The sequence below is a fragment of the Anabrus simplex genome, chromosome 1, assembly GCF_040414725.1.
Source record: "Anabrus simplex isolate iqAnaSimp1 chromosome 1, ASM4041472v1, whole genome shotgun sequence".
Classification (NCBI taxonomy): domain Eukaryota; kingdom Metazoa; phylum Arthropoda; class Insecta; order Orthoptera; family Tettigoniidae; genus Anabrus; species Anabrus simplex.
In genome coordinates, this window is record NC_090265.1 from 864,231,757 (window position 1) to 864,258,826 (window position 27,070).

General features: G+C 38.5%; 1 protein-coding gene across 2 annotated transcripts in view; it reads left to right on the forward strand.

The window, feature by feature from the left end:
- Positions 1–27,070, forward strand: part of smo (smoothened) — a 161,277-nt gene that overhangs the window by 72,015 nt on the left and 62,192 nt on the right. For both annotated transcript variants that reach the window (XM_067136472.2, XM_067136471.2), the window contains 2 exons: positions 7,187–7,359; positions 10,124–10,467. In XM_067136472.2, coding sequence (XP_066992573.2) covers positions 7,187–7,359; positions 10,124–10,467 — 517 coding nt within the window. The remainder of the gene's footprint in view (positions 1–7,186; positions 7,360–10,123; positions 10,468–27,070) is intronic.

Sequence of the window (27,070 nt, forward strand, 5' to 3'; positions counted from 1 at the left end):
AGTCAAATTCCCCTCAAGAAGGTGCAAAGTGTGCTTCAAAAATAAAATTATTAGTGAAACACACTATTTTTGTGGAAAGTGTAGTATTCCCATTCACCCAGGAAAGTGTGACACTACCTACCACATCCTACAGAGATACTAGAGGACTTCATTAAGGTATGTGGAAAATTTTGTTTCCATATCTTGTTTAGTTTAGAACTTACTGTGAAAAGAATTTGTTGGTGTTTGCTCTGCCACTAACTGCTGGAATAGCTGGGCCAACCCTTTAAATAGCCAGCTCAGATGATGAGCGAGAATGTGTTAACATGCACTAGATATTGTACCCGTAACTGACATGCACTAAATTACGCGTGTAATGGAGCATGGGAAGTACGCAGGGCATGTGCAGTCTTAGATCAGGAGAGTGTACAGAGAGGGAATAAACATTGCATATATGGGCCACACAATCTTTATTAATGTTAGCAAATGTAAATGGGTTTCCTGTGGCTTTATTAAATCATTGTCAAATTGAACTAGCATCAAAATTTGTTTAAAAAGCAGATAAAGTTCATTCTTGATGTTAAATTTCACTAGTGATAAACGTTTAATTTTAGTAAAATAAAGTTTATTCTTGAAGTTTCAAATGCTCAGTTCAAACGAAATAAATAACAAAATAAACTTTCTTCTTGAAAAAATTAGTCAGTTTGATTGACTATAAAAACAAACAAAGTTCGCTCTTGAAACAACCAATTGGTCGACGTATTGTGAAATTAAATACAGTTCTAATTCACTGGAAAGTTATTTTATGGCATGGTTAAGTCTCAGTTGTGTTATAAATGTTCCTCGAAGTCCACATTCATTAGTAAGTTTATTGATATGATTTAATACTATACTGGTTTTATATTAAACTAGCTGATGTACCCGTGCTTTGCCACGGGATTCTCAGGAAGACGGACTTTGTTGTTTTCCTAACTGAAGTCAACATAGGTCATTACAAAAATGTTAGTAGGAAAGTAGCGATTAAAAGCAATAATATCATATAAAATAATCGATCAAATGAAAAACTGCACATTTTCTCACTTTTAACGAAGAGTACTACGGTGCAGGTTATAAATTTCATTTTTTGTCCGTATTGAAGATCTACTTGTGATAAAAATTCTTATAATTTTGTTAAATACCACGTATTCAATACAATAATAAGGTACTAAGAACTTACATATTTATTAAATTATTAATATTGTACCGGGAGGTACACCTCAACGCCGCGTATTCAAAATAAGCGCCTTAATGAACTGCTCTATCGAACAAAAGTGGAAACTACTACAACAGGAGCTTAGAACTTTAATCAGAAGATGTCACCACCGAAATATGAAGTAATTTTGTTATTGTGCAGTTTACTAAACTGAGTGAATTTCTCCTTGTTTTGTTTGCCATTCATCAAGAAGTTTGGACATTCTTCCACAGATGACACTACCAGAAAAACTGTGATCATGCATCCTGGTGCAAGGTGTAAGAACTTATCATTTAAAGAAGTTTTGTATTCCTAGGTTTTCCATAACTGATCTATGTTCATTTATTTTCAGGTTGGCAATACTTCCTTTTCTTTCCACCGGTTTTGAATCTAGCCAATCAGGAATTTTTGTAATTAATTTTCAACCAATCCCGCATTTCTTGTTCACTTTGTGTTAACCAATAAAATTTAAGGGGGTGTGTCCTGACTCTTTGCAACGCCCCTGTCCTTGCTATGCCTGATTTTTCGAAGAAATTCATTGTTCAAACCGACGCCTCGTCATCGGCGGTGGCTGCTGTGCTTCTTCAGGAAACTGAACTCGGAAGGCGACCCATCGCCTATGCATCTAGGACATTATCGGCCCTAGAGACCAAATATTCCATCTATGAACTTGAGGGTTTGGCAGTCTTATTTGCACTAGAGAAGTTCCGACTCTATCTGGAACATGTCAAGTTCGACCTGGAAACAGATAATCAAGCCTTAAATTGGGTATTAGCTAGGCCGCATCGTACTGGTCGTATAGCCCGTTGGGCCATCAGGATTTCTGCCTTCCAGTTTGATGTTACACATATCAGAGGATCTGAAAATGTTGTTGCGGATGGACTAAGCCGCATGTTTTCTCATGATGTGGAGACCACTGAACAGGAAGTTGGTTCTTCTCTTCCCACGCCCATACCTTCGTGTATTAATGCCATTTGCTTGGCCATCACGTAGTGTGCGCGAGCGGTCCCTGGATTAGTGTGGAATCTCATGGAACCACACGATTGCACATGTCGCAAATCCATACGGCACTCCATAGCAACAGATTGGTAAGTTCCAGGGTTACATGATTATGAACAAGCAGTGGAACACTAGAACTTCTAAACATTGTGGTGTGTCTTGTTCGTGATAATGACACTAAAATAGTTCAGTTTTTCAGTTAACCTGTCTGATATTACTAATAATACCCTGAGGGAAAACATTGAAATTTGATCATTTTCGTTTTACGTACCTACTATTCCCCACCTGGCTGACAAAAATTTCTAGGGAGAACACTGCTAGAGCATGGCAAAACCATCATCACCATGGTATACCCATTCCAGTTGCAAAGGGTTGTAGCTGCACTGCATCAGAAGCAGCCAGCACTAGTCAACAGGAAAGGAGTGATCTTTCTTCAAGACTACGTTAGACCTCATACGGCCAAAGCGACCAAGGAGGTAATCAACACGCTTGGTTGGGAAGTTTTACGTCATCCCCTTACTGCCCGGACATCGCTCCATCCAACTATCACCCGTTTTGGTCATGGATAGCCATTTGCATGAGCAACAGTTCCTAAACCAAGATGATGTTGAGCAGGATATAGGATCATTCTTTGCATCTAAGCACAAAAACTTTTACAAATGCTAAATTTATAAGCTTGTATAACTCATTGAGAACATATACTGTAATTGAAGCTGAAAGTGATTATTTTGCTGAATAAAATGCATTTGCAAGAAATTACAGAGTGTTATTTCTCACTGAAAAATATGGGACGAACTTTTTTGGATGTCTGTTAAAATTAAATTTAAGGAGAGAAGAATGTCATATTATGGGTCAATTTTGCATTATCAGTTATTGTTTAAGATCCATTGTGATTTGGCTGGTTGAGTTCATGGTTTTTCCTTGAAGTTTTATATTCATAATTATACAAAATAAATAATTATAGAAGTTAACTTTCTTATTTTGCATTAATGCCTGCGTAGGCTATAGCATTACACACAGTATTGAAACTCTTTGGCAATATGTTCTATGGTTTCATTCTTTCTTGTCGTGGTAGTTCAAAATAACATATCCTTAACTTTTGTATAATACATAGGCTACAGTAACAACAAAACTCAAGTTTTAATATAAAATATTCTGGGCAGTGAAAGTAGCAATCAGAATATCATGTGCTGTATTTTGGCCTTTCCAATAAATTGTGATAGGCCTAACTTTTTTTTTCTTGAATCTTTGATACCCCCTTTTTGTTTCCAAGTCTTATACAGATTGGAACACATAATGGGATGATGCAATGACAGGTCACTGTAGGAAGAGGGAGCAGTAGAAAGAGAAGATAAGGACAAAACATGGAAACACAAAAGAGTAAGGATAACAATATCCATATCTTCATATACTGCAATCTTTGAATAGATAGTTCCTCTCCTCAGCAATTCTTGTTCTTCTACATCCGTCTTTTCTCAGCCTCCGACGAGCTTGTTTGTTCTTCCCAGCTTCATCAGGAGGGTGGACATCAACACTCGTTTATGGGCCATTTAGACAAACCTTTTAGTTTCCAGTTATGAGTGATAGGGATATGCCAGAAACTTTTTTTTTTCTTAATCTTCTGTGTTGTAAAGCTAAGGGAAGTATGGAAGACAGGAATATTTATTTTATTGTTGGTACTCAGATATATGTTGGTATAGAAAGTTAGACCATCACATTGAAAATACATAAAAACAAAGAAAGCTTATCAGTGTATAATGTTTTTACTGTTCCATTTTTTAAATATTCAGTATCATCACAGTCTGTTTGTGACAGTACATATATCACACCCTTGCACTGTTATTTACAACTAAGAGATATTATTCTCATTATTTGTATTATTGTTTTTATTATTTAGTTTGTATATTTATTCTTAATATTTTAAGCTGGAAGGTCTTCATATGTGATATGAGTAATTTTTTTTGTACAAGCAGATGGAAAAACAATGCTAATTAGAGCTCAGAAAGTTTCCGTGAGTCATGTGGAACAGCCCAGAGTCCATTGATGTGGCCTGGTTGTTATTGTCTTGGGACCCAGAAGAGGTTCGGGGTGTGGTCTTGGTATGGCGAGAGGATATTTCACTAGTGATTGGATGGCCAGGACCAATCTCGACATGTCACGAGAGCGTAGGGAGAAGCTGAGGTCTATATAGACATGTGAGAAAACAGCGAAGGGAGAGGAGGTGTAACTTGGATGGAACATGGTTGACTTGAAATTTTTGTAGAATGTGAAGTGTGGTATTGACCTACAAACTGTGGAGTGCTTAGGCACTTCATATTATATCACTTGTGGCAGCTTGGTGTCTTATATGTTGGTGAAGGCTATGGCTATTTCAGACTTTCCATAATTTATGGTTTGGAACAACAAGCATGTGTTGCTCAAGTGAAAGTATCTTTAAACCACTGTTAGAATCAATGAACACAGAATTATAAAGGTACAGTATCAATGTGGTATGTTGTTGTTTGAGTCATCAGTCCATAGACTGGTTTGATGCAGCCCTCCATACCACCCTATCCTGTGCTAACCTTTTCATTTCTACGTAACTATTGCATCCTACATCTTCTCTAATCTGCTTGTAATATTCATATCTTGGTCTACCCCTACCGTTCTTACCCCCTACACTTCCTTCAAAAACCAACTGAACAAGTCCTGGGTGTCTTAAGATGTGTCCTATCATTCTATCTCTTCTTCTCGTCAAATTTAGCCAAATCGATCTCCTCTCACCAATTCGATTCAGTATCTCTTCATTCGTGATTCGATCTATCCATCTCACCTTCAGCATTCTTCTGTAACACCACATTTCAAAAGCTTCTATTCTCTTTCTTTCTGAGCCAGTTATCGTCCATGTTTCACTTCCATACAATGCCACGCTCCACACGAAAGTCTTCAAAAACATCTTTCTAATTCCGATATCAATGTTTGAAGTGAGCAAATTTCTTTTCTTAAGAAAGCTCTTCCTTGCTTCTGCTAGTCTGCATTTTATGTCCTCCTTACTTCTGACATCGTTAGTTATTTTACTACCCAAGTAACAATATTCATCTACTTCCTTTAAGACTTCTTTTCCTAATCTAATATTTCCTGCATCACCTGCCTTCATTCGACTGCACTCCATTACTTTTGTTTTGGACTTATTTATTTTCATCTTGTACTCCTTACCCAAGACTTCATCCATACCATTCAGCAACTTCTCGAGATCTTCTGCAGTCTCAGATAAAATAACAATATCATCGGCAAATCTCAAGGTTTTGATTTCCTCTCCTTGGACTGTGATTCCCTTTCCAAATTTCTCTTTGATTTCCTTTACTGCCTGTTCTATGTAAACATTGAAAAGGAGAGGGGACAAACTGCAGCCTTGCCTCACTCCTTTCTGGATTGCTGCTTCTTTTTCAAAGCCCTCGATTCTTATCACTGCAGACTGATTTTTATACAGATTGTAGATAATTCTTCGTTCTCGGTATCTGATCCCTATCATCTTCAGAATCATAAATAGCTTGGTCCAATCAACATTATCGAATGCCTTTTCTAGATCTACGAATGCCATTTACGTGGGCTTGTCCTTCTTGATTCGATCCTCTAAGATCAGACGTAAAGTCAGGATAGCTTCACGTGTTCCTACATTTCTTCTGAAGCCAAATTGATCTTCTCCCAACTCAGCTTCAACTTGTTTTTCCATTCTTCTGTAAATAATACGTGTTAAAATTTTTCAGGCATGAGATACTAAACTAATGGTGCGGTAGTTTTCACACCTGTCAGCATCGGCTTTCTTGGGAATAGGTATAACAACATTCTGCTGAAAATCAGATGGGATTTCTCCTGTCTCATACATCTTGCACACTAAATGAAATAACCTTGCCATGCTGGTTTCTCCTAAGGCAGTCAGTAATTCAGAGGGAATGTCATCAATTCCAGGTGCCTTGTTCCTATTGAGGTCACTCACAGCTCTGTCAAACTCTGACCTCAAAATTGGGTCTCCCTTTTCATGAGCATCAACAGCCTCTTCATGTTCCAGAACCAAATTATCTACATCTTTACCTTGATACAACTGTTGGATATGCTCCTGCCATCTTTCTGCTTTGTCTTCTTTCCCTAGAAGTGGTTTTCCATCTGAGCTCTTAATATTCATACACCTAGATTTCCTTTCTCCAAAGGTTTCCTTGATTTTCCTGTGGTATAACAAGTTCCAATTATGAGAATATGCAAGTTGGATTTATACACAGAGGCATGAAGGATATTTATCTGCATACCGTATACAGTATATGCTGTGTAATTAATAGTTGTTCATCAGGCTGACTACAAATGGTAGCTTGGTCCTTGCTTTTCACTTCCCACTGTTGTTGTTGTTGTTGTTGTTGTTGTTGTTGTTGTTGTTGTTGTTGTTGTTGTTGTTGTTGTTGTTGTTGTTGTTGTTGTTGTTGTTGTTGTTGTTGTTGTTGTTGTTGTTGTTGTTGTTGTTGTTGTTGTTGTTGTTGTTGTTGTTGTTGTTGTTGTTGTTGTTGTTGTTGTTGTTGATGATGAATACTTGTGTAAATATGGAGTCTTCCAACAGTATTTTGTGAGTGTATTGTGTGTATATTTTGGTGTGTTGATGAGGTGCTCATGCACGGATATTATTCAAAATATAGCTAGTTATTTTAGAATCAGGCGTTATTGATGAACCTAGGTGCATTTTGTACCTATTTAGTCATTTTCAGAAGGTTAGGTAAGGCCTGAAGCAGCTTTAAGTACATGTGCTGGGAGAGAGAATTATCATACTCTATTAAAATTTGAGAGATCCATTCTGGTGAACTCTGGCGCCCATACTATGGACATTTCATTTAATTACTTTTATTATTTTATTTCACTTATTTTATTAATTTATTTCAGTTATTTATCCATGTATACATATAATTATGTAGATTACATGTTTTATCACTGAAATTTTATTGTTTGTGTTTGCAGGTAACCTTCTTTATTGATTGGCGGTCAGCCAACAAATATCCTGCCTTGGTAATTTTCTATATCAACTGTTGCTGTCTAGTATCATGTATAGGATGGCTAGCTCAGTTCACCCCTGGAGCACGGCAGGACATTGTATGTCGCAAAGATGGAACTTTGCGCATGTCTGAGCCAAGGTGAGAGAATAAATTGTTCAAATAGATTATTCAGCATCTGTATAAACTTGTCTTATTGAATGTTAGAATAAGTCTTTTCTCAGTTATTATAAATAAATTTACTCATTCGGGACAAATATTTCAGGTTCCCTATGAGAATCAACATCTATATCAGCTTTCTCAGTTAGTCAAAAAACTTTTAAAGACATTTTTGTGCTATTTTTTAAATGCAAATAGCTTCTCTAAAATATGTTCTGCTAGCTGTTTTTGTAATTGCAGCATCAATGTTATCTAAACCTGTGGCCACTGAATTGGGTAGGTGAGGAAAACTGCATTTGTCAAATATGGGAACGATAAAGCAGCAGATGGTTGAGAGTTGCTTACCTCTTAGCACAGATTGGCGACGCTGATCATACAGTATTATCTAGTCGAAGCTGGACCATTCCAGGTCCATGTATTCTTTAAAGTACTTTTCTTTTCGATATTACACAGTCCAGTATATACTATTCAAGTATTTAAAGTTATATTGTAAATAATAAACAAATAAAAATATTTTAATAAAACTGATACATATTAATATGTAATTCGAAAGTGTTTACCATGTCCTGTGTCCTGCTCTGACTCGCATGACCCAAACGACCCCAGCTAACAGCATTCACATGGCCACTTTCCAGGCCATTTTCAAGGGGGGAAAAAAAAGATCCATGGAAACACATTTCAGATTTTTAAAATAAGTTAGACAATTTTCTACATTTTCCCTGCAGAGAACATTGTATTGGCTGAAGAAACAGAAAAGTAGCCGCTTACTGAAAATGTCAATATGTGTATGATTTTATGGATTTAAATTTACCTGTTCAGGTTTTTATTCTTAATCATTATTTTAAATGGTTAATGTGGAAAATAGTTATACTGCTGACATCAGCAGTCTTTCCTGAAGATTGTAGTGTAATTTGTTTTGCAACGTTGTAGGAGGTAACATCAGGAGCTTGGGAGAGATTAAACTGCCTCATGCTCCAAAATATGTGTTAAATTCGACATGCCTTTGCCAGTTTTTACATAACCTTGGCAACAGCATAATTTCTGTGACCTGCCTTATTTCAGAACACAGGCAAATTTTGTTTTCACTTCAGCCAGTCTACACTGATCCTCTGATTTATGTCCTCATTACATCTACCCAATGTTTCCACCTTGGAGCAAAGGTATTTAAAACTGTCTCATTTTGGTAGTGGTTGGGAGTCAAGAATATATGTGGGAGCCACGAAATCTTCAAAACTGCAATGAAGATGTTTGATCTATCAGTCCATTGTCTTTTAGCACTTTTCACCCTTCTGATACCTTCTGGAGCAATACCACGTTGTTGCTGATCAATGCAAAATCATAAGCAGACAGTAATATTATGAGAAGGGCATTTGTGATTTTCTATTTCAGGAAATTAATTACAATAAAGGTGCGGGCAAAGAACACTGCCTTGATGGACTCCAGCTTTGATGGGAAAAAGTTTTGATATACCTGCATTGCATCTCGCACTGGTATTTGCATCCTTGTACATATTCTGAAAAAATGTACATAAGATTCTGGAATGGCATGTAATGCTGCCCAGATCAGATCTCTCAGCACTCTGTCAAATGCCTTCTCCAGGTCAATTGAAACTTTGTGCAGATCCTTTTTGTCTTCTCTCTCCTCTTCTACAAGAATTCTCGTGGCCTGAATTGCGTCTACTGTGGACTTTCCTGGTACAAATCCACACTTGTTAAGCATGTATCTTATCTGCAGGTACTTCCTCACATGATTGTTGATCACTTATTCCCAAATCTTTAGAGTAACTGGAGTGTGTTTAATGCTTCAGTAGTTTCCACAGTTTCTTGAGTCACCTCTGTTCTTGTAAAATGGCAACAACAAAACTTTCCCGGAACACATTTGCCATTGGGTCACCATTCCTGATCAGGATTGGCAAAAACTTTATTCCATTGTCCCCTGATCTCTTCCTAGCTCTGATGGAATCTTATCAGGGCTTACTGCTTTTCCTACCTTCATCGACTTCTTCAAAAGTAAGTTAGCTGAGTCAACATTGGGTGTTATATTTTGTCGGAACTTTTCATTCAGTAGTTTCTCAAAGTAGTCTCTCCAGCTTCCTTGATGTCATCCTCTTGGATAAGAAGTTACCATGATAATAATAATTTGATGAAAGGATGTCCTTCATATTGTTGACTTTGAGCTGTGAGCTTGCAGGGCCTCTTCTTTCCCTTTGGAGTTTCCAAATCTTCATACAGAGACTCACATGCCAACACATTCATTTGCGCCATTGCTTTTGCTGCTGTCTTCCTTGTCAGGTGATATTCGTTCTTCAGCCTGCTTTTTCCCCTCTGTCAAGCTTAGGTCACACATTGTCTGAAATCCCTGTTTCTTTTCTTAACCCATTTCCTCCACAGTTTCATTCCAGAACCATGTTAAGATGGTCCTTGGAAACACCAAGCTGTTCTTGGCCTTCAGCACACAGTGGGCCTTGAATATATCCCACAGATAATCTGCAGTTAATTCATCACCGACTTTGAAGTTTGGCATCTCTGTGTTTCTGTACAAGACCTTATTTACTATAAAAAATTAGAAATGATCAGTTTTGATAACAGACTACTCAGATGTAATGTACAGTCTTTGAGAGCTAATTACTTAAAAGTATGAACAGTTTTTGTGTCTAAAGGTGTACATGAATATAAGTGTATTTAATCTTGATATCTCTTATGTAACCTTGTCTCCACTACAATGGTGTCATTGTATTCTTTCACAGCGCAGGTGAGAATTTGTCCTGCGTCATCGTCTTTGTGTTGGTGTATTATTTCTTAATGGCAGCCATTGTGTGGTTTGTTATCCTCACATACACATGGCACCTCAGCTTTCAAGCTCTTGGGAAGATCCAAGAGAAGATCGATAAGAAAGGAGCCTATTTCCACCTAGTAGCGTGGTCATTACCTCTCATCTTAACCATTACAACAATGGCTCTCGGAGAAATAGATGGGAACAGTGTAGCTGGAATATGCTTTGTTGGCTACATAAACCATGCCTTCAGGGCAGGATTTGTGCTGGGCCCTGTGTTTGCCATGCTGGTTGTAGGAGGTTATTTCCTGTCTCGAGGTAAGTCACTTGCTTGGCCTTGTTAATGGTTGTAAATGATAGGAACTGAGCAGAACATCAGCATTGCTTTGCAAGATTTTTTTTTACGGTAATACTAGAGACCTCCAAGGAAGCAATTTAAAATTTGTAGTGCTAGGCTTTATAAGGCCTTGTAGACAACATTAATTGTTTTCCTTCTGATGTATAGACATAGCTCATTGCAGTGTTTTTCCAAAATCCTTCCCGTCACCTGCCTATTACCTCGCTCATTTCTCCCTATGCCATGTTATACTATTCCTGTGCTTGCACTAAAATGACTCCTAAACTATTCATACAAATTATATACTGTGAAAAGTACTTCTTATCTCAGTAAGATTGTTGATGTGAATAAACAATTTATTTTGACGAGAATTACATGATTAATTTCAAAATGTGGTTTCTAGTAATGCGAATGCTTTTTTCCCCTGCGAACTATAACAGAAAAATGCTTGAGGTCTACATTTTACAAATTGTATGCTTTTTTTAGAGCTTTTAATGCCAAACCATTCTTCTACACATACTTCAAGGTCTACCTTTGACAGATTAGACAGTGTAAACCAAGAAAGCGTTCGGTTGGTCAAGGATTTTTTATTTCACTAAAATAGCTTGTATTATTCTTGAAAGCAACTTCTTCAGTAATCCCTCTGTTGACTTGCTGAGCCTAACACAGACGGAGGTTTTCTTTCACGGTTTTCTCCCTTAGCCTTTGGTGTCCAGTCACCTCAACCTACAAGGCAGCAGGTTGTACTCATATTTATCCCTGAATACAGGGCTGCCTCTTCCGCCATCTCCACGTACCGAAGTCCACCTTCTCCGTTGTAGAAGTCGTTGAGGTCTTCACTCGTAACCCTGAGCTGGAACCCTTGCCAGATGTTACTCATCGGGTCAGTGTACTCTGGGACTCACATAGGCAGGGGCGCCACTCCCTGGGTAGGACTGCCTCTGAAAAGGGTCCCTACAAAGTAGGTAGCAGGTAGTGCCCAATGACATCATAGCGTGAGTACAACGATTATATGATGAAACCAAGTGTTGTGCCCAGGTCCAGGATGGAAGATCAGGTTGGTTTGAAACAAAGAGTGGAGTCCAGCATGGAAGTTGTCTTTTGCCACTTCTTTTCATAATCATAATGGACGAATTTAAAAGTGGTTAAGAGAAAGGATCCAACAACTAATGCCCTGGTTTTTGCTGATGATGTAATGGTATGGGGTGAGACAGAAGCTGAAGTACAAACTAGACTAGATCTCTGGCGTGAAGCTTTTACAACCTTAGGTCTCAAAATCAGCAGAACGAAGACAGTTGGCTTGGTGATGAGTAAAAACTCTCCAACTGTTCATCTAAGAATTGGAGATGAGGAGATGGATATTGTATACAACTTCCAGTACTTAGGTAGTGTTCTGTCATCAGACAATACCATACATCAAGAGATTAGTAACAGAATACAGAAAGCTTCCAAATTCTATCACGTTGTACGTCAAATACTTTGGGATGAAACGTTTCCGTTAGCTTCCAAGATCACCTTGTATAAATATATCTAGTACCTATATTGACGTATGGCCTGAAAGCAGCAACACTTACTGGACTAACAAAGAGTCATCTTCAGGCAACAGAAATGAAGTTCCTTCAATCTTGTCTACAAAAGACAAAAATGGATAAAATAAGGAATGTGGATATCCGACAACAGCTTGGATTGGAAAGAAGTTTGCTAGAGACCTTAGAAGTGTTGAGATTGCAATGGTATGGTCACATGAAAAGAATGAACCCTCACAGGACTCCTCAAACATACTTTGAACACAGTGTTCCTGGGAAGAGACCAAGAGGAAGACCTCGTGATGTTTGGGGAAAACAGATAATGAAGGACCTTGAAATTAGGGATGTGAACTGGAGCGAAAAAATGATGACTAAAATAGCCACTGCTCAGCTCCCTCTTGTCGCTGATTATTGTTTGATACGCCTAAATCTTCCTCAATACATTGGTGTAAACTATATCAGAATCAATTTGGTGGTTCTTGACATTAGTCCACACAAATACAGCTGCTGGAGACTTTATTTTATAATATATCCACATACGAGGGCTGTAAATAAAGTAGTGGCAATATTGATAGAACGCAATATTTAATGAACTAACAGGTACAATTGCATTACATTCCATCATTGTAGTCACCGGCAATGTCTATTACCTTTTGCCAAATGTTGGAACTCTTGGCAAGGCATTCTCTGTTTATGATAGCAACGGAGCACCCTACTGCGCGGAGTACGGATGTCACGTCAGGAAATCAGCAGACTCGGAGAGGTTCCTTCAACTTTGAAAACAGGTTAAGTCACAAGGACTCATGCCTGGCGAGTATGGAGGGTGTTCCAAGATCTCCCAATGACACTGTTGCAATAAGAGCTTGACATTATTTGCAACATGACAACGTGTGTTGTCATGCAACACGATATGGCAGTCCTCTCGCAATAAACGTGGACGTTTGCGCCGCATAGCCAGACGCAAATGTCGCTCCAGAAATCGGCAATGGTAGTCACTGTTGATGGTTTGTCCCTCAGGCACAGCATGTGTAAGAATTACACCCTCGTAATCGTATGCCACAATCAGCATAAACTTCTCCCGACTGGCTTCCTGTCAAAATTTCTATGGACTTAGCAAACCTGGGTGACGCCATTCGTTCAATTGGCGCTTTAATTCAGGCTCGTAGGCTCGTGCCCACGTCTCATCAGTGGCAACAGTACACTGCAGAAATGCCTGGAGCTCTCCTTGTGGGGAAGCAATGATAATATAGTCAATTTTAAATCGATATTAATGGCGCATTGAAATAATTAAAAATATAGAGACATATTCACTCAAAGCATAAGGACATTGGGATCACTGACACATCATTCCGAGGTCTGTAAATCTCCGGGATAGCAATAAAAATGAGTGTATAGTTACGGCCGACAAATATTAACTTAGGTGCTGAATACATGCAATTAGCGATCAGTAACACAATACGAGTGAAAAACAGTTTCTGGAAACAATGCTGTAAATTGTATACATGTATGCCACGAAATTATGCGTTCTTAAAATGATGACCTATAAACGTAGCTCACTATACAGGCCTAGATTCGACATATCGTAATCGGTGCTTGATAATGAATTCCTGTTTCCATGAAATAACGCACAGTTTATCAAATTAAAAATCATTGAAGCAAATGTACAAGTTTTTAAAACCAGGAAATATTCAAAACTTGTCAAGATATCACATAACCTGCAGCTTATTTTACTATTACAGACCTCTTTAATTGAATTCAGCTAGCAAAGCAATATTGATGGTCATCATCAGAAATATGTAACACCCCTTAAAAGAGCCCCAAATACCACAAATAGTATACTAAGATAGCATAAAACTCTCACCACATTTTCCCTTCTCCCACCACTCCATTGTCTGAAACCCATAATTATTACTGATGTAAATAAGGTCTAGAACTTCTCCAGACTTCATTTTCTAAGATTGTTATAAGATCACGTCAATTATTTCATTAAAACCATCAGATTAATTATGACAAATAAAATTTTAAAAAAGTAAATCCTTACTTGCAGTAAATGTTCAGGAAAATTGAAAACAGTTGGGTGTACATCACTTCTAAAACGTACAGTTTGTCCAGTTCTATCAAAACAATCTTCTCTAAAGTGATCCGAGCAGAGAACAGCTGTTTTAGAAGGTTCCCAATTCTCTCGCCTGATACTCCTACTTCGTAATCTTAGATGTTCAGGTCTCGAGAAAGGAAATCTACAAAAATTAATTGCCATTATGCTCCTCGAATATGCGAAATAAGATACAACAAACCTAAAACTCAAAACACTACCCTAGTAAGATTATTATGTAGCCTACAGTATAAAACTCACCGATGAAATGATTTCTCCTTCTGCTGATCGGCTCTGTTTGTACATCCATAAGCTGAACACTGCGGCACGATAATAACCCGTAGGATGTTTCTTCATTCAGATCATTCAGACTTCACATAAACACATACACATTGAAATTGAATCTTGTAATTTACAAGCAAACTACAATCAAGAGGGTTGGCGTCAATGAACTAAGCATAAACAAAGCAAGCGCGCTCCTCGTGGTATACCGCACATGTGCTCGCTGCCATCTTACTACGCCAGTCATCTTCTATTCAGCTTACTGCTACCCAAGCTACCAGCCATCCATGTATAGAGATCAGTGATTACCCATTAAGAAAAGGAAATTGTGTGTTGTCTCCCAAAATCAAAACCAAATGTTGATATTTCCAATTTTAATACATTTACAAACAAAACATAATTATTCTATCAAACTTTAAATGTAATTTATATTTTTACCCACTAAATAAAAAATAAAATTTTGATATTTTTGAATTTAATGCAGTGTTAAATGAAGGATTGTTATTTCATAGTATAAAATTTAATTATCACACAAAATTATTAAAAATGGTTACATTAAAAACTTATTTCATAATTTTAAACAAGGGAAATTATTTAAAGAAATATATAAATGGAAATGATTTTATCTCACAAATCTAAAAGAAATTTGATGTTTGAAATTTAACAGAATCAAGTGGAAGTATTAGTTTTTCTATCTCATATATTCCAACCAAAATTTGGGTCTTTTTGAATTTAACATACTTTTCTTAATCTCTTTGAAGTAGAAACTTAGCACTTCTGGATGCTACCAGTTTAGTTATGTTGGGATAAATGATTTTCACTGATTGGATGCGTAATATAGCTTCTGAAACTACATCTGACATGAATTATTGAGGTTATGAACGTTTGTTATTGAAAATATTTGCTCTCAAACATATGTCGAGTCAAATATTGCAGCAAAGCAGCATGCCTATGCATGTAGCCATGCTGGAACAAATGTTTGTACAATCTTAGAAGATCTCTTGTAGAATAGTACCAATCTTTAAGGAGTGTATGGCACTGTAACCTGATCAACTCCCTGTGGTATCTGACTGTGGCATCTTCAGGCAGGATGGAAAAGGGTCTCAAAAAAACTGTCAATTCACTTTGCATTTACTCCAGTTCTTTGAATCGCCATTCGAACTTTGTATACAAATGGTCCAAAGCAAGGAGCAAGAGAGAAAGAGAGAGAGAGAGAGCGGTGGAGGTAATGACTAGTTAAGTGTTGGAAACTACTCTGAACTGAGTACTGAGCCAGTTCAGAGCACTCTGGCTCGATGAGCATGGTTTGACAAGGTATGAATTAAGCAATGGCGAGAATTACCTGAGTAAATACAGTATACATTTTCTATAACTCGAAGTTCTATTACTCAAGTTTTTCGATATCTGAAAGGATATTTGAAGCCCAGGCCTAAAATATTTTTCTGTACCTCAAAGTTATACAGAACATTGCGCTAACACGTACTTGTCCCCACATGTAGTAGGAACCTGAACTAAAGTTGCTTCTTTATACAAGAATAAGCATTCTCTACATTTTACTAGCAGTGTATTTTTTGACTAGCTGCATGCCATGAAATCTTAACAGAACTGTAATTCACAACCTTCAATAGCCATATACCATAGCAGCTTAAAACTCTGCTTTAGGCCACTTTGCAAACTTCTGCAAGCTATTCACAGTATGGGATGATGTGTAATTGGGAGTTCCTGATCTGCTAAATTACTCAAGCCCCACTCAGAACAGTAACGTCAGTGCTGTGGAGAAGAAATGTGTGCTAAGAAATTTAAGTAAAATGAAAAACAGAAATTGATTAAAGAAGTGGTGGGGGGGGAAGGTGGAGGAAAGATGAAATAATATTATACAGTAGATGCAGAAAATAAATAGCTTTATTGGTGACAAAAATTAGGAAGTACATAACAGTACAGCTGACATTTATTTTGTTGAGCCTAAGCAGTATGCTCGTTTTTTGATGACACAAAGTATTTTCAGCATCTGCAGACTCTTTTAAGGTTATAAACTTCATAATTGGTTCCGTATTGAGTTGAGATTACGCATAAAGTAAATACAAAAACTTATTTTAGGCCATCATTTCCTATTTCATTTCACTACATCAATCTGTTTTAGCAATAGAATTTATACTTGTCTGGGCTTGGCTGATGATGGTTCTTAACAGAACCGAAACTAGTACCTAATAATATTGTAATGTTATTGTAAACATTGCAGGATTGATATGTATTGAGAAGGTGAAATAAGTTTTTGTATTTACTTTATGCGTAATCTGCAGACTCTTCGAGATTTCAAAGTTTGTATATACTAAGGAGATACACATGATGTACAAAAGTTAGTCTTTCACACAAAATGTGGTTTGGGATACTATTCCCCCACACCAAAATATTAAATGGTATCTGCTAAAATATGGGTTACAAAGTCGACAGATACAATCTTCAATGTAGAAACTCTCAAGAGGGGGCAAGTAAAACAGTTGAGATGGCTTATGAAGGGTCGCTCATATAAACTCAGACCAAATGCACAGTGTTAGTACTCTGCGCCACGGCAGCTGCCTCAGCTGAACTTATGTCGCACCCTGCTAATGCGAATGAGTTCTACCACTGTAATGTTGCTGATTTCATTCGTAATCTTTTCCTCCAATATGTGAGGATTTGTTCGATACACTTTTTCTTTCAGTTTACCCCACAAGTAAAAATCACACACTGTTAGATCTGGAGAACGAGAGGGAAATAGACCAGCAATGATCACTCTGTCTGCAAAGACTTCCGGTATTGTCAGAAGGGAATCGTCTGCTGTATGAGCAGGGGCTGAATCTTTTTTAAACTACTCATGCGATTTTTCTTCTTCCGTTAACTGATGGAAGAACGCTTCAAAATGTCATCTTGGTAGACCTACCACTCTGCATTTACTGTTGTCTTGAAAAAAAATAGTCCCAATTATTTGTCTTGTCCTAACAGCACACCAAACACCAATCGTCCTGTCATAATGAGGGACTTCATAAACACCATTAGTATGTTCTGCACACCAATAGCGAGAGTTATGACCAGGGAACGGATTTATATGTACTAATAATTATTGAAATATGTACATATATATTTAGTTATTTTTATTGAAATATGGAATTATATATGGACTTAAAATTACACATATAACATTAATTTCTATTTAATATCAAAGTTCGAAGAAGCTAAACAAAGTAGATCTACATGCAACATAATGTTGCATTTCTCATTTTAATATACAGTATTTGAAGAACACACAATCCTTTATTCTCAATTAGCAAAACAATGGATTACAATTTTTTTTTTTTTTTTTTTTTTTTTTTTTTTTTTTTTTTTTTTTTTTTTTTTTTTTTGCTAGGGGCTTTACGTCGCACCGACACAGATAGGTCTTATGGCGACGATGGGATAGGAAAGGCCTAGGAGTTGGAAGGAAGCGGCCGTAGCCTTAATTAAGGTACAGCCCCAGCATTTGCCTGGTGTGAAATTGGGAAACCACGGAAAACCATCTTCAGGGCTGCCGATAGTGGGATTCGAACCTACTATCTCCCGGATGCAAGCTCACAGCCGCGCGCCTCTACGCGCACGGCCAACTCGCCCGGTAAAAAAAAAATGTTCTTTTAAGTGCTGGAAAGTGAATCTTCTCCTATTATCTCTAAGGACAGATTTATATTGAGTGAAACTGCGTTCAACATTGGAAGAGATAATGGGGGCATAATTCACTTTCACAGTATCTGCTGGGGTTAAATCCAATGTTAATTTTACACTTAAATCTCCACACAGCATTGCAGAAACCTTTGTCATTTCTTCATATCCAGGGTTCTTTGAAAGTACAGTGGCCATCTTCATGTTTGCTACATCTGCAACTTTACCTGTACCACGATTTAGTTGTTCCACAGTTTTATTCACAATTTCACAACTTTCAGAAAGTGAGAGATGCGCGTTTTGGAGTCTTTTCAGTGTTTTTGTGATGCATGAAAAATTATGCTGAATGTAACATAAGTCATTTCTCACACTTGTATCGCAGACAACTGTTTTCGCGGCTTCAAGTGAGGCTGCATCTTTAGAGTCCGTGGCATGCAGAACGTTCTTAATACAGTCTATATATTCAACATAATATTCAACCGCTTGCAACCACGTACCCCACCTAGTTAGAATCGGCTTAGGCGGCAATGGAATCTCTGGGTACATTTCTTTCAAAAGTTGAACTCTTCTGTGGGCTTTGAGAAAAACATTTTTCACTGAGTAAGTCAATAAATCTACTTTGGGGTAACTGCCTCTTATCACTTCTGCCACACGATGAAAGGCATGTGCTACACATGTTAAATGAGTCATCTTAGGATATACAACACATAATGCTTCTCCGGCTTTTATCATATAAGGTGCAGCATCGCTAATAAAAAGTAACACTTTATTATACTTAACGCCCTGTGGCCAGGGGATACCCATAGCCTCATTGAACAGTTTTGCTATAGTTTTGTTATCGCACTTTTCTAGAACATCACAGTGTAAGAGAATCCGTTTACAATAATCTTCGCTTAACAAACCAATGATTACGTTGCCAATTAGCCTGCTTTCTTTGTCTGTTGTCTCATCAATGGAAACCCAAATTGGACCATCTTTAATCTCTTGCCTTATCTTCCGAACAGTTTCATCGTATATGGCTGAACAGTACATTTTTCTGAACGTTGACTCATCCGGGATGGATCGTTTAGTACATTTCTCGAGGAATTCCCTGAAGCACTGATTATTCAGTTTGAAGAGAGGTATGTCAGCAGAGATGAGAGCACAGCAGAGATCGGTGTTGAACTCGGACGTTACACTGGAAGTTGCTGGTTGTGTCGGAAACAACTGTCTCTGCTTGGAATCTCGTTTGTTAGCCTGGTGTTTACTGGTTGAAACGTGCTGTTGCACAAGGAACCTTTGAGTAGATGTCACTGTACAATGACACAAATTACAAAATAATATCTTACTGTCAGTTGATAAACCATCTTCTTTAAATTCTGATACGTAACTTTTCAATTTTAAACTGGTTGACTGAGCTACTTTAGGCATATTGTAACAACGTTAATGTCTTCTATGAATATCACTATACAACTGCACACACTTAACATACAAGAACACTATGATCCGTCTCACTGCTAATTCAAACTGTGAATGACTGGTAGTGAACTAGATGGAGTTATGAAGCAAAGGGAATGCCAGAATTACGAACTAATCCGGAAACCACTAGCACATCGTCGATGAATGAGATTTCCCTAGTCACAGACACAGTTGATGTTATGTAATGCAGCTTATCAGGGCTGTGAGTGTGAGTCAGGTAGTCACAGTACTGACCGGCTGAACTCCACCACTTCCGAGCTCAACCCCTCTCTTTCTTCGCACTGCTTATGAGCTTATTTTATCAGCCCAGATGTAGACATGCGTGATAATGACCTGCACACCAGTTAAAATATTAATTTTTCGAATATAGATTTTTAATTTATTTCTCCATTATTGAGAGGACTACTTTTTAGTCGAAATATGGACTATATTGATTTTAATGACGAAGAATATGGAACATATGTGCTAAACTCCAAAATATGGAAAAATATGGAAAATGAATACTCCATTTTTCAACTCCACACGTCATGATTCGTAAAGATAATGCAAAATATAATTAATTTTAGCTTCCTAAAGAGATATGTATTTACATATAAATCCGTTCCCTGTTATGACTGTTGACACAACCATTAAGATGAAACCAGAACTTTTACATACGAAAATACGCTGTTGCAATGATAACTGTCTCACTATGTTAACAGCTGAGATTCAGACTGGTGACTCATACTTGCCAGGTCGAACACGTGCAGGCTGCTTGCAAGGTCAAGAACTATGCATGCACCTCCCATACTGCAGCTGCCGTAGCGCAGAGTACAAACACCATACATTCAGTGTGGGGTTATATAAGAGATCCTGTAATTAGATAAATATTACACGCTCTTTAAAAATGTTGAAATCACTTTTTGTATGGATCACAGAGTTGCCATTGTTAGGAAATTTTAAATTGCTTCTTAACCATATGTAATGGTTGGTGTCACTTTTTAATTTAAATAATTTCATAGTGGTTTCCAGTGATAAACTGATCAGGTTGACAGTGCAGTGCATTGCAATTATTGCAATTACTACGTTATCGTTAATGTGGTTTGTGGATGACATTCCTGTACTTGTAGTTATTCTCAGGTATTTGAAATAATTCACTATTGTTAGTGCCTGATATTTATAATAAATTTTGTCATTTGTCCCTGTTTTGTCTCTTTTCTGAAAGCCATGAAAACCATTGTTTGGATATTTAGGTGTAGTTCATTTACTTGAGCAGGTTCTGAAATTGATCAAAACAACCCGCAGTTTCTCCTTTTTGTGGAGACCCGCACCTTATCATCCGTTTATATTGTAACAGGAACGCCCGTACTTCAGTATATCGGAGAGCATGAGGAACGACAAGGCGTGTACGGCCCATGCTAAGAGAGTAAGAGAGAAGGGTAGTGAAAGAAAAATTCATGATTAAGTGGATCCTTCAGTTTATTCAATAAATAGGCAAATAATTATGTCACCTTTTATAGCTGAATTGTAGATTTGTCCCTGAGGGCGTGAAGAGGACGTTGTCCCGCGGCGGCTGCGTCGTCTTGCGGTCAGCGTCGGCGTTGTCTTCCGTCGTTGGTGTTTGTATTAGTGTTGATGACTCGAACCAGAGGCAGGAACGGGGAAATGTGGAGCTTCCACATTTGACGTCATGGGGTACTGGTGTGACACTTCCCTATGGCGAAGCACGCCGAAATAGTTCCCACAGCAGCAAGGATAAAGTTAGAGTCACAGTTCGTATTTGGAATAATACGCAAATGAAACAATCTAGGACCTTCCGAGGTGCGGTGATCGAGCACTTCATAAAGAAAATCGAGTACAGTCTCTGCACTGTACTCCACCAGCATAATACATTTGTTGAAATAAATGACAGTCCAAGTTCCAGTACGTCGTGATTTTCAGATTATCACTGGCACTTAAGATCATAATGCAACACAGTTCAACGGATAGACACAATTAATGCAAGCACACAGTTTTAAACGAATTCAAAGCTGGCACAGTTTATGTGAGAACACAGTCTTTAAATGAATTCAAGCTGGCGAGAACACAGTCTTTAAACGAATTCAAAGCTGACACAATTAATGCAAGAACACAGTTTTTAAACGAATTCAAAGCTGGCACAGTTTATGTGAGAACACAGTCTTTAAATGAATTCAAGCTGGCGAGAACACAGTCTTTAAACGAATTCAAGGCTGACACAATTAATGCAAGAACACAGTTCAAAGCTGGCACAGTTTATGTGAGAACACAGTCTTTAAATGAATTCAAGCTGGCGAGAACACAGTCTTTAAACGAATTCAAAGCTGACACAATTAATGCAAGAACACAGTTTTTAAACGAATTCAAAGCTGGCACAGTTTATGTGAGAACACAGTCTTTAAATGAATTCAAGCTGGCGAGAACACAGTCTTTAAACGAATTCAAAGCTGACACAATTAATGCAAGAACACAGTTTTTAAACGAATTCAAAGCTGGCACAGTTTATGTGAGAACACAGTCTTTAAATGAATTCAAGCTGGCGAGAACACAGTCTTTAAACGAATTCAAATATACAGCCGGACCGAGAGATGAATTATGTCGCGACGTGCTTACTTGCACACACTCGCTGACTCACGGCTTACTGCCGACTCACTCCACTCTCTGCCTTCAGCACACTGCCGTCGCATACCGCACACTCTCTTTCTGCTTTACTGCAGGCTCTCTGCTTACATTCTGCCTTACCCCAGGCTGGCGACTCGCTTATATTTCGTTCATGCAGCAATGGAACACGAAGGAACCTTCTGCGTGACGTCGCTTGTCCTTGGCCGGTGTTCTGGAACGTCGCGAACTTGCTCGCAGTTCCCATTATGCCTGTGCGCTCGGCGCAAGTTTTAAATGCTTGCGGCCGGGTGTTAGCGAGCTTCTCTTAATAAAAGAATGAAACGTGAATGCTCGTAGGGTGTTACCGTTTCATCTCCCCGCCTGCTCGGGAAAAAGAAAATTGCTGGGCGATTTTCTTTTCGCTCATCTCCTAGTAAAGTATTTCTTGAGATTGGCCGAGTTGAAGATTCCCTCAACGTCGCTATCTGCCCTTCCTACTTCGTAGGCACCATTATCTAGTGCGGTAAGTATCCTGAAGGGTCCTATGAACAAGGGACAAAATTTGGCGTAAATTCCCTGGTCAGGGTGTGAAACTGCAGGCTTGCGTATTAATACTAGGTCATCCACTTGTAAGGGTTGTCGAAACTTGTGATGTCGTAACTTCTTTTCTCGGATTTGAGCAGCATGTCGTAATTGCCGAAGTGCCTTGGTAATGCGAGCTTGTTGGCTCACTGCTGCGTCAGGTTGATCAGGCAAAACTCGATCCCAAGGTCTGTCAGGGGTGAGGCCTTTATGTACACTCAAAGGGATGTCCCGAATAGACTCATGCATGGTGGTATTGACGATCCTTTGCATAATGGGCAGAACTTCAACCCACTTCCAATGCTGTTGTCCACAATACAATCTACAGAATCTGGCAATTTCGCGCATAACCCGTTCGGCTGGGTTGGCTTCCGGGTGTCGGATGGAGTTCATGATATGCCTTATCCCAAGTTCTTCATGGGTATCGGATAAGGCCGTTTCTTATAAGGTGATGTGTCAGTAACATCTAAGTGGTGCTTGAAACCCTTAATGACTCCAGGTTTCTCAGAAAATACATCTGGAAACTTCTTAAAAAGCTCTTGGATTGCCTTTATTACTTTATCATCATCGTAATCTGGGCTTTCAGCTACATTGGCGTAAAGCGTGAAGTTGTAGTGGTCCTCGTTAAACTCATCATCGATAATGGACGCCATCTGGTCCTCTACGGGTCCCACTTCCTCGGGTCGCCCCTCTTCGTGGACGCTTTCTTCGACAGGCGGAGCCTCGCTCATCTTGCCCTCTACTATGCCCACCGGGGCCTCACATTCCGGATTCTTCACGTCATTATAAGTAACCAACTGTAGCCCTACAGATTCGACGTGGAAAAATTTAATCACATTAGCGGGATAATCAATGATTCCCCCATGTTGAATGAGAAAGTCTGATCCAAGAATTAAGTCAAATTTCATTTGCGTCAAGATCAAAAATAGATGTTGGAACTTAACACCACCAATTTCTAACTCAAGAAACGCTTGGAATTTGCATTTAATAGCTTTGTCAGGAACTATGCCTTTAACCTTAACTTGAGCAACCGGCAAGATGGAGATGTAGGTCGTCTCCTGCGCCACATCTATTAATTTCTGCGAAATTAGTGAGGCTTGCGATCCCGAGTCTACTAGAGAGTGGACAATCATATTGCCTAACTTAATGATAATGATCGGTAAGCCGCGTTGTATCTGAGGCTGTCGTGGTGTTGAATCCTCATATAGTAAATCTGCATCCTCTAAATACCAATGGTTAATAAGTGCGCTACATACTACTTCTCCTCCCTCCGGGTTTTCAGGCAGTCTCTTTATTGCTTCGACAAAGTTTTTTTTTTTGTACCCGTAGCTCTTGGATCCATTTCCGTTCTCTCATTTCTTCTCTGTATCTCTGCCTGGTATTCCAAAGAAGCTGCTCCAGGTAAACCCTCTTCCCTGTTCTTATTCCTTACATATTCCGTAGTCTCTCTCCAACGTTTCTCTAATTCTTCCCGCTGGGAGTTCCTATTATCATTGGGTTGATTAGCTGCCCGCCTCCATGAAGGTCCAGGTTGAAACTTAGCCCTCCCTTCGTAGGGGCGATTCCTAGATCTTCTATACCGAAACGGAATATCTCGGTGAGTTTCTCTTTCTTCTCGCGGTTCTGGATTTACTTGAACTGGAGTTTTCATTTCCGTAAAGTTGGTTGTAGTTTCTTTGGTTCGACCTGCTTTTGCTGCGCTCTGAGTGTGCGCAGTATCGAGTTTCCTCAGGACATCATTGAGCTGCTCCAAGTCCTGGACGTTTGCTGCCACCAATATTTCCTGAACATTTGGTGGAAATTGCAGCGTTATGACCTGAATAAGTTCTTGCTCCGGTAAAGGAGGGTCGAAAAACTGCATCTTTTTAAGCTGAGATATGAGATAATCTGAATATCGCGAGGAATTGACGGACGTGTTATACTTTCTAGAGTATAATTGAAGTTTTATCAGGTGCTGAGCCTCAGCACTCCAAAATCGTCTAAGTAAGGCTTCCTTAAATTCTTCGTAAGTGTTAATACTGAATTTAAAAGCGGTAAACCACATTAACGCCTTGCCTTCTAACAATCGAGATGCTATTCGTAAACGACGGTCGGTCTTAACGTGATTTTCTTGAAAGAATTCTTCGAGGTTGAGGAGAAACTCCTTAGCAGTATACTCCCCCTTCCCCGAAAATTTGGCTGGTTTTTCCTCAGTTATTTTAAAAACTGTGGAAACATTCATGGATTCTCCACTAGTGTTGTGAAGGCTAGATGATGAAACATCCTGTTCGATTTGCGATACTTTGCTGTTGAGAGCTTCTATATCTCCTTGGAGTTCAAGTTTTAGGGTTTTAATTTTCCCCTGTATGGAATTCTCAATTTCCTTGACCTCCTTCTCTATGTCGGTCTTGACTTCTGCTACATCGCGACAGATACGAGTAATCTGCGTGTGAGCATTATCTAACTGAGTCTTGACACGTTTATCGGCCTCCTCTTGCTGACTTTTCAGAAGAGTAATTTCGTTTCCCAACTTCATGAAATTATTTTTAACAGATTCATGAAGTTTGTCTTGAATAGACGCGATTTTAGTTTGCGCAAGAGATAATTGAGCATGGGACTCTTGAAATTCTTCCTTTAAGCTTTCTACTTCTTTAAGGACTTCCTGAGAAGAAGACGGGAAAGCAAGTTTTAAGTCCTCCGCCACTTGTGATTTTATGTCTTGCTTAATGGTTTCTAAGTCACGTGTTAATCTTTCATTTATTTCCGTAAACTTAGAATCCATTCTTTTGTTAGATTCTTTAAATCTTTTTTCAATTTCGGCACCTGCACTATTGAGCCTACGTTCCAAATTATTATTAACTTCTGCAAATTTTTGATCAACAGATTCTGTCAATTTTACAATGTTGGCATCATTAGCTTCCCTTAGTTGAGTGATACTACGATTAGTTGCTTCATTAGCCTCCCTAAGTTGACCTATACTAGCCTTGGTGGCTTCCAGGGTCGCGTTAGATTCTTTAAGTTGAGCTCCTAAAGTATTGTTAGATTCTGCAATCCTACGCCCGAGATTAGTGTTACTTTCCGTAATCCTGTCATTTAGACTGATTTTTAAAGCCTCAATGGCAGCTAGTATATTTTCCATATTAATGTCGTTATTTTCACAAAATGCAGAAAATACAATCATTCACCTCATACGTAAAATCACCATTATTGTCCAATGGTAAAGTTCAAAATTTCACCAACACAAAATATCAAACACTTGTGCATAAAATTAAATGTCACCATTATTGTCCAATGGTAAAGTTCAAAATTTCACCAACACAAAATATCAAACACTTGTGCATAAAATTAAATGTCACCATTATTGTCCAATGGTAAAGTTCAAAATTTCACCAACACAAATATCAAACACTTGTGCATAAAATTAAATATCACCATCATTGTCCAATGGTAAAGTTCAAAATTTCACCAACACAAAATATCAAAATTTATATAAGCCTGTGCATGAATATTATGCCTGAAATGTTTTACATAGCAAGAGAAAGAGAAAAATAATCACTTGTGCCATAAACTTGATCAGAGTTCTGTGCCAAAAGTTTAAAATTTCGTCAAAGTCATTGAATTGAACTTCGTAAAATTTTAACATATTCACTGAACTGGAATTAACGTACGTACTATGCACTTTTATTTGAATTGGTAAGTTAAGATATCACTGATTTCAAAGTTAATTTTTATCACTTTACTCTCTTTAATCTGGCCCCAACGTCATGGGTGCCACTATTCACTACCTTCTCTCTGTAACAGGAACGCCCGTACTTCAGTATATCGGAGAGCATGAGGAACGACAAGGCGTGTACGGCCCATGCTAAGAGAGTAAGAGAGAAGGGTAGTAAAAGAAAAATTCATGATTAAGTGGATCCTTCAGTTTATTCAATAAATAGGCAAATAATTATGTCACCTTTTATAGCTGAATTGTAGATTTGTCCCTGAGGGCGTGAAGAGGACGTTGTCCCGCGGCGGCTGCGTCGTCTTGCGGTCAGCGTCGGCGTTGTCTTCCGTCGTTGGTGTTTGTATTAGTGTTGATGACTCGAACCAGAGGCAGGAACGGGGAAATGTGGAGCTTCCACATTTGACGTCATGGGGTACTGGTGTGACACTTCCCTATGGCGAAGCACGCCGAAATAGTTCCCACAGCAGCAAGGATAAAGTTAGAGTCACAGTTCGTATTTGGAATAATACGCAAATGAAACAATCTAGGACCTTCCGAGGTGCGGTGATCGAGCACTTCATAAAGAAAATCGAGTACAGTCTCTGCACTGTACTCCACCAGCATAATACATTTGTTGAAATAAATGACAGTCCAAGTTCCAGTACGTCGTGATTTTCAGATTATCACTGGCA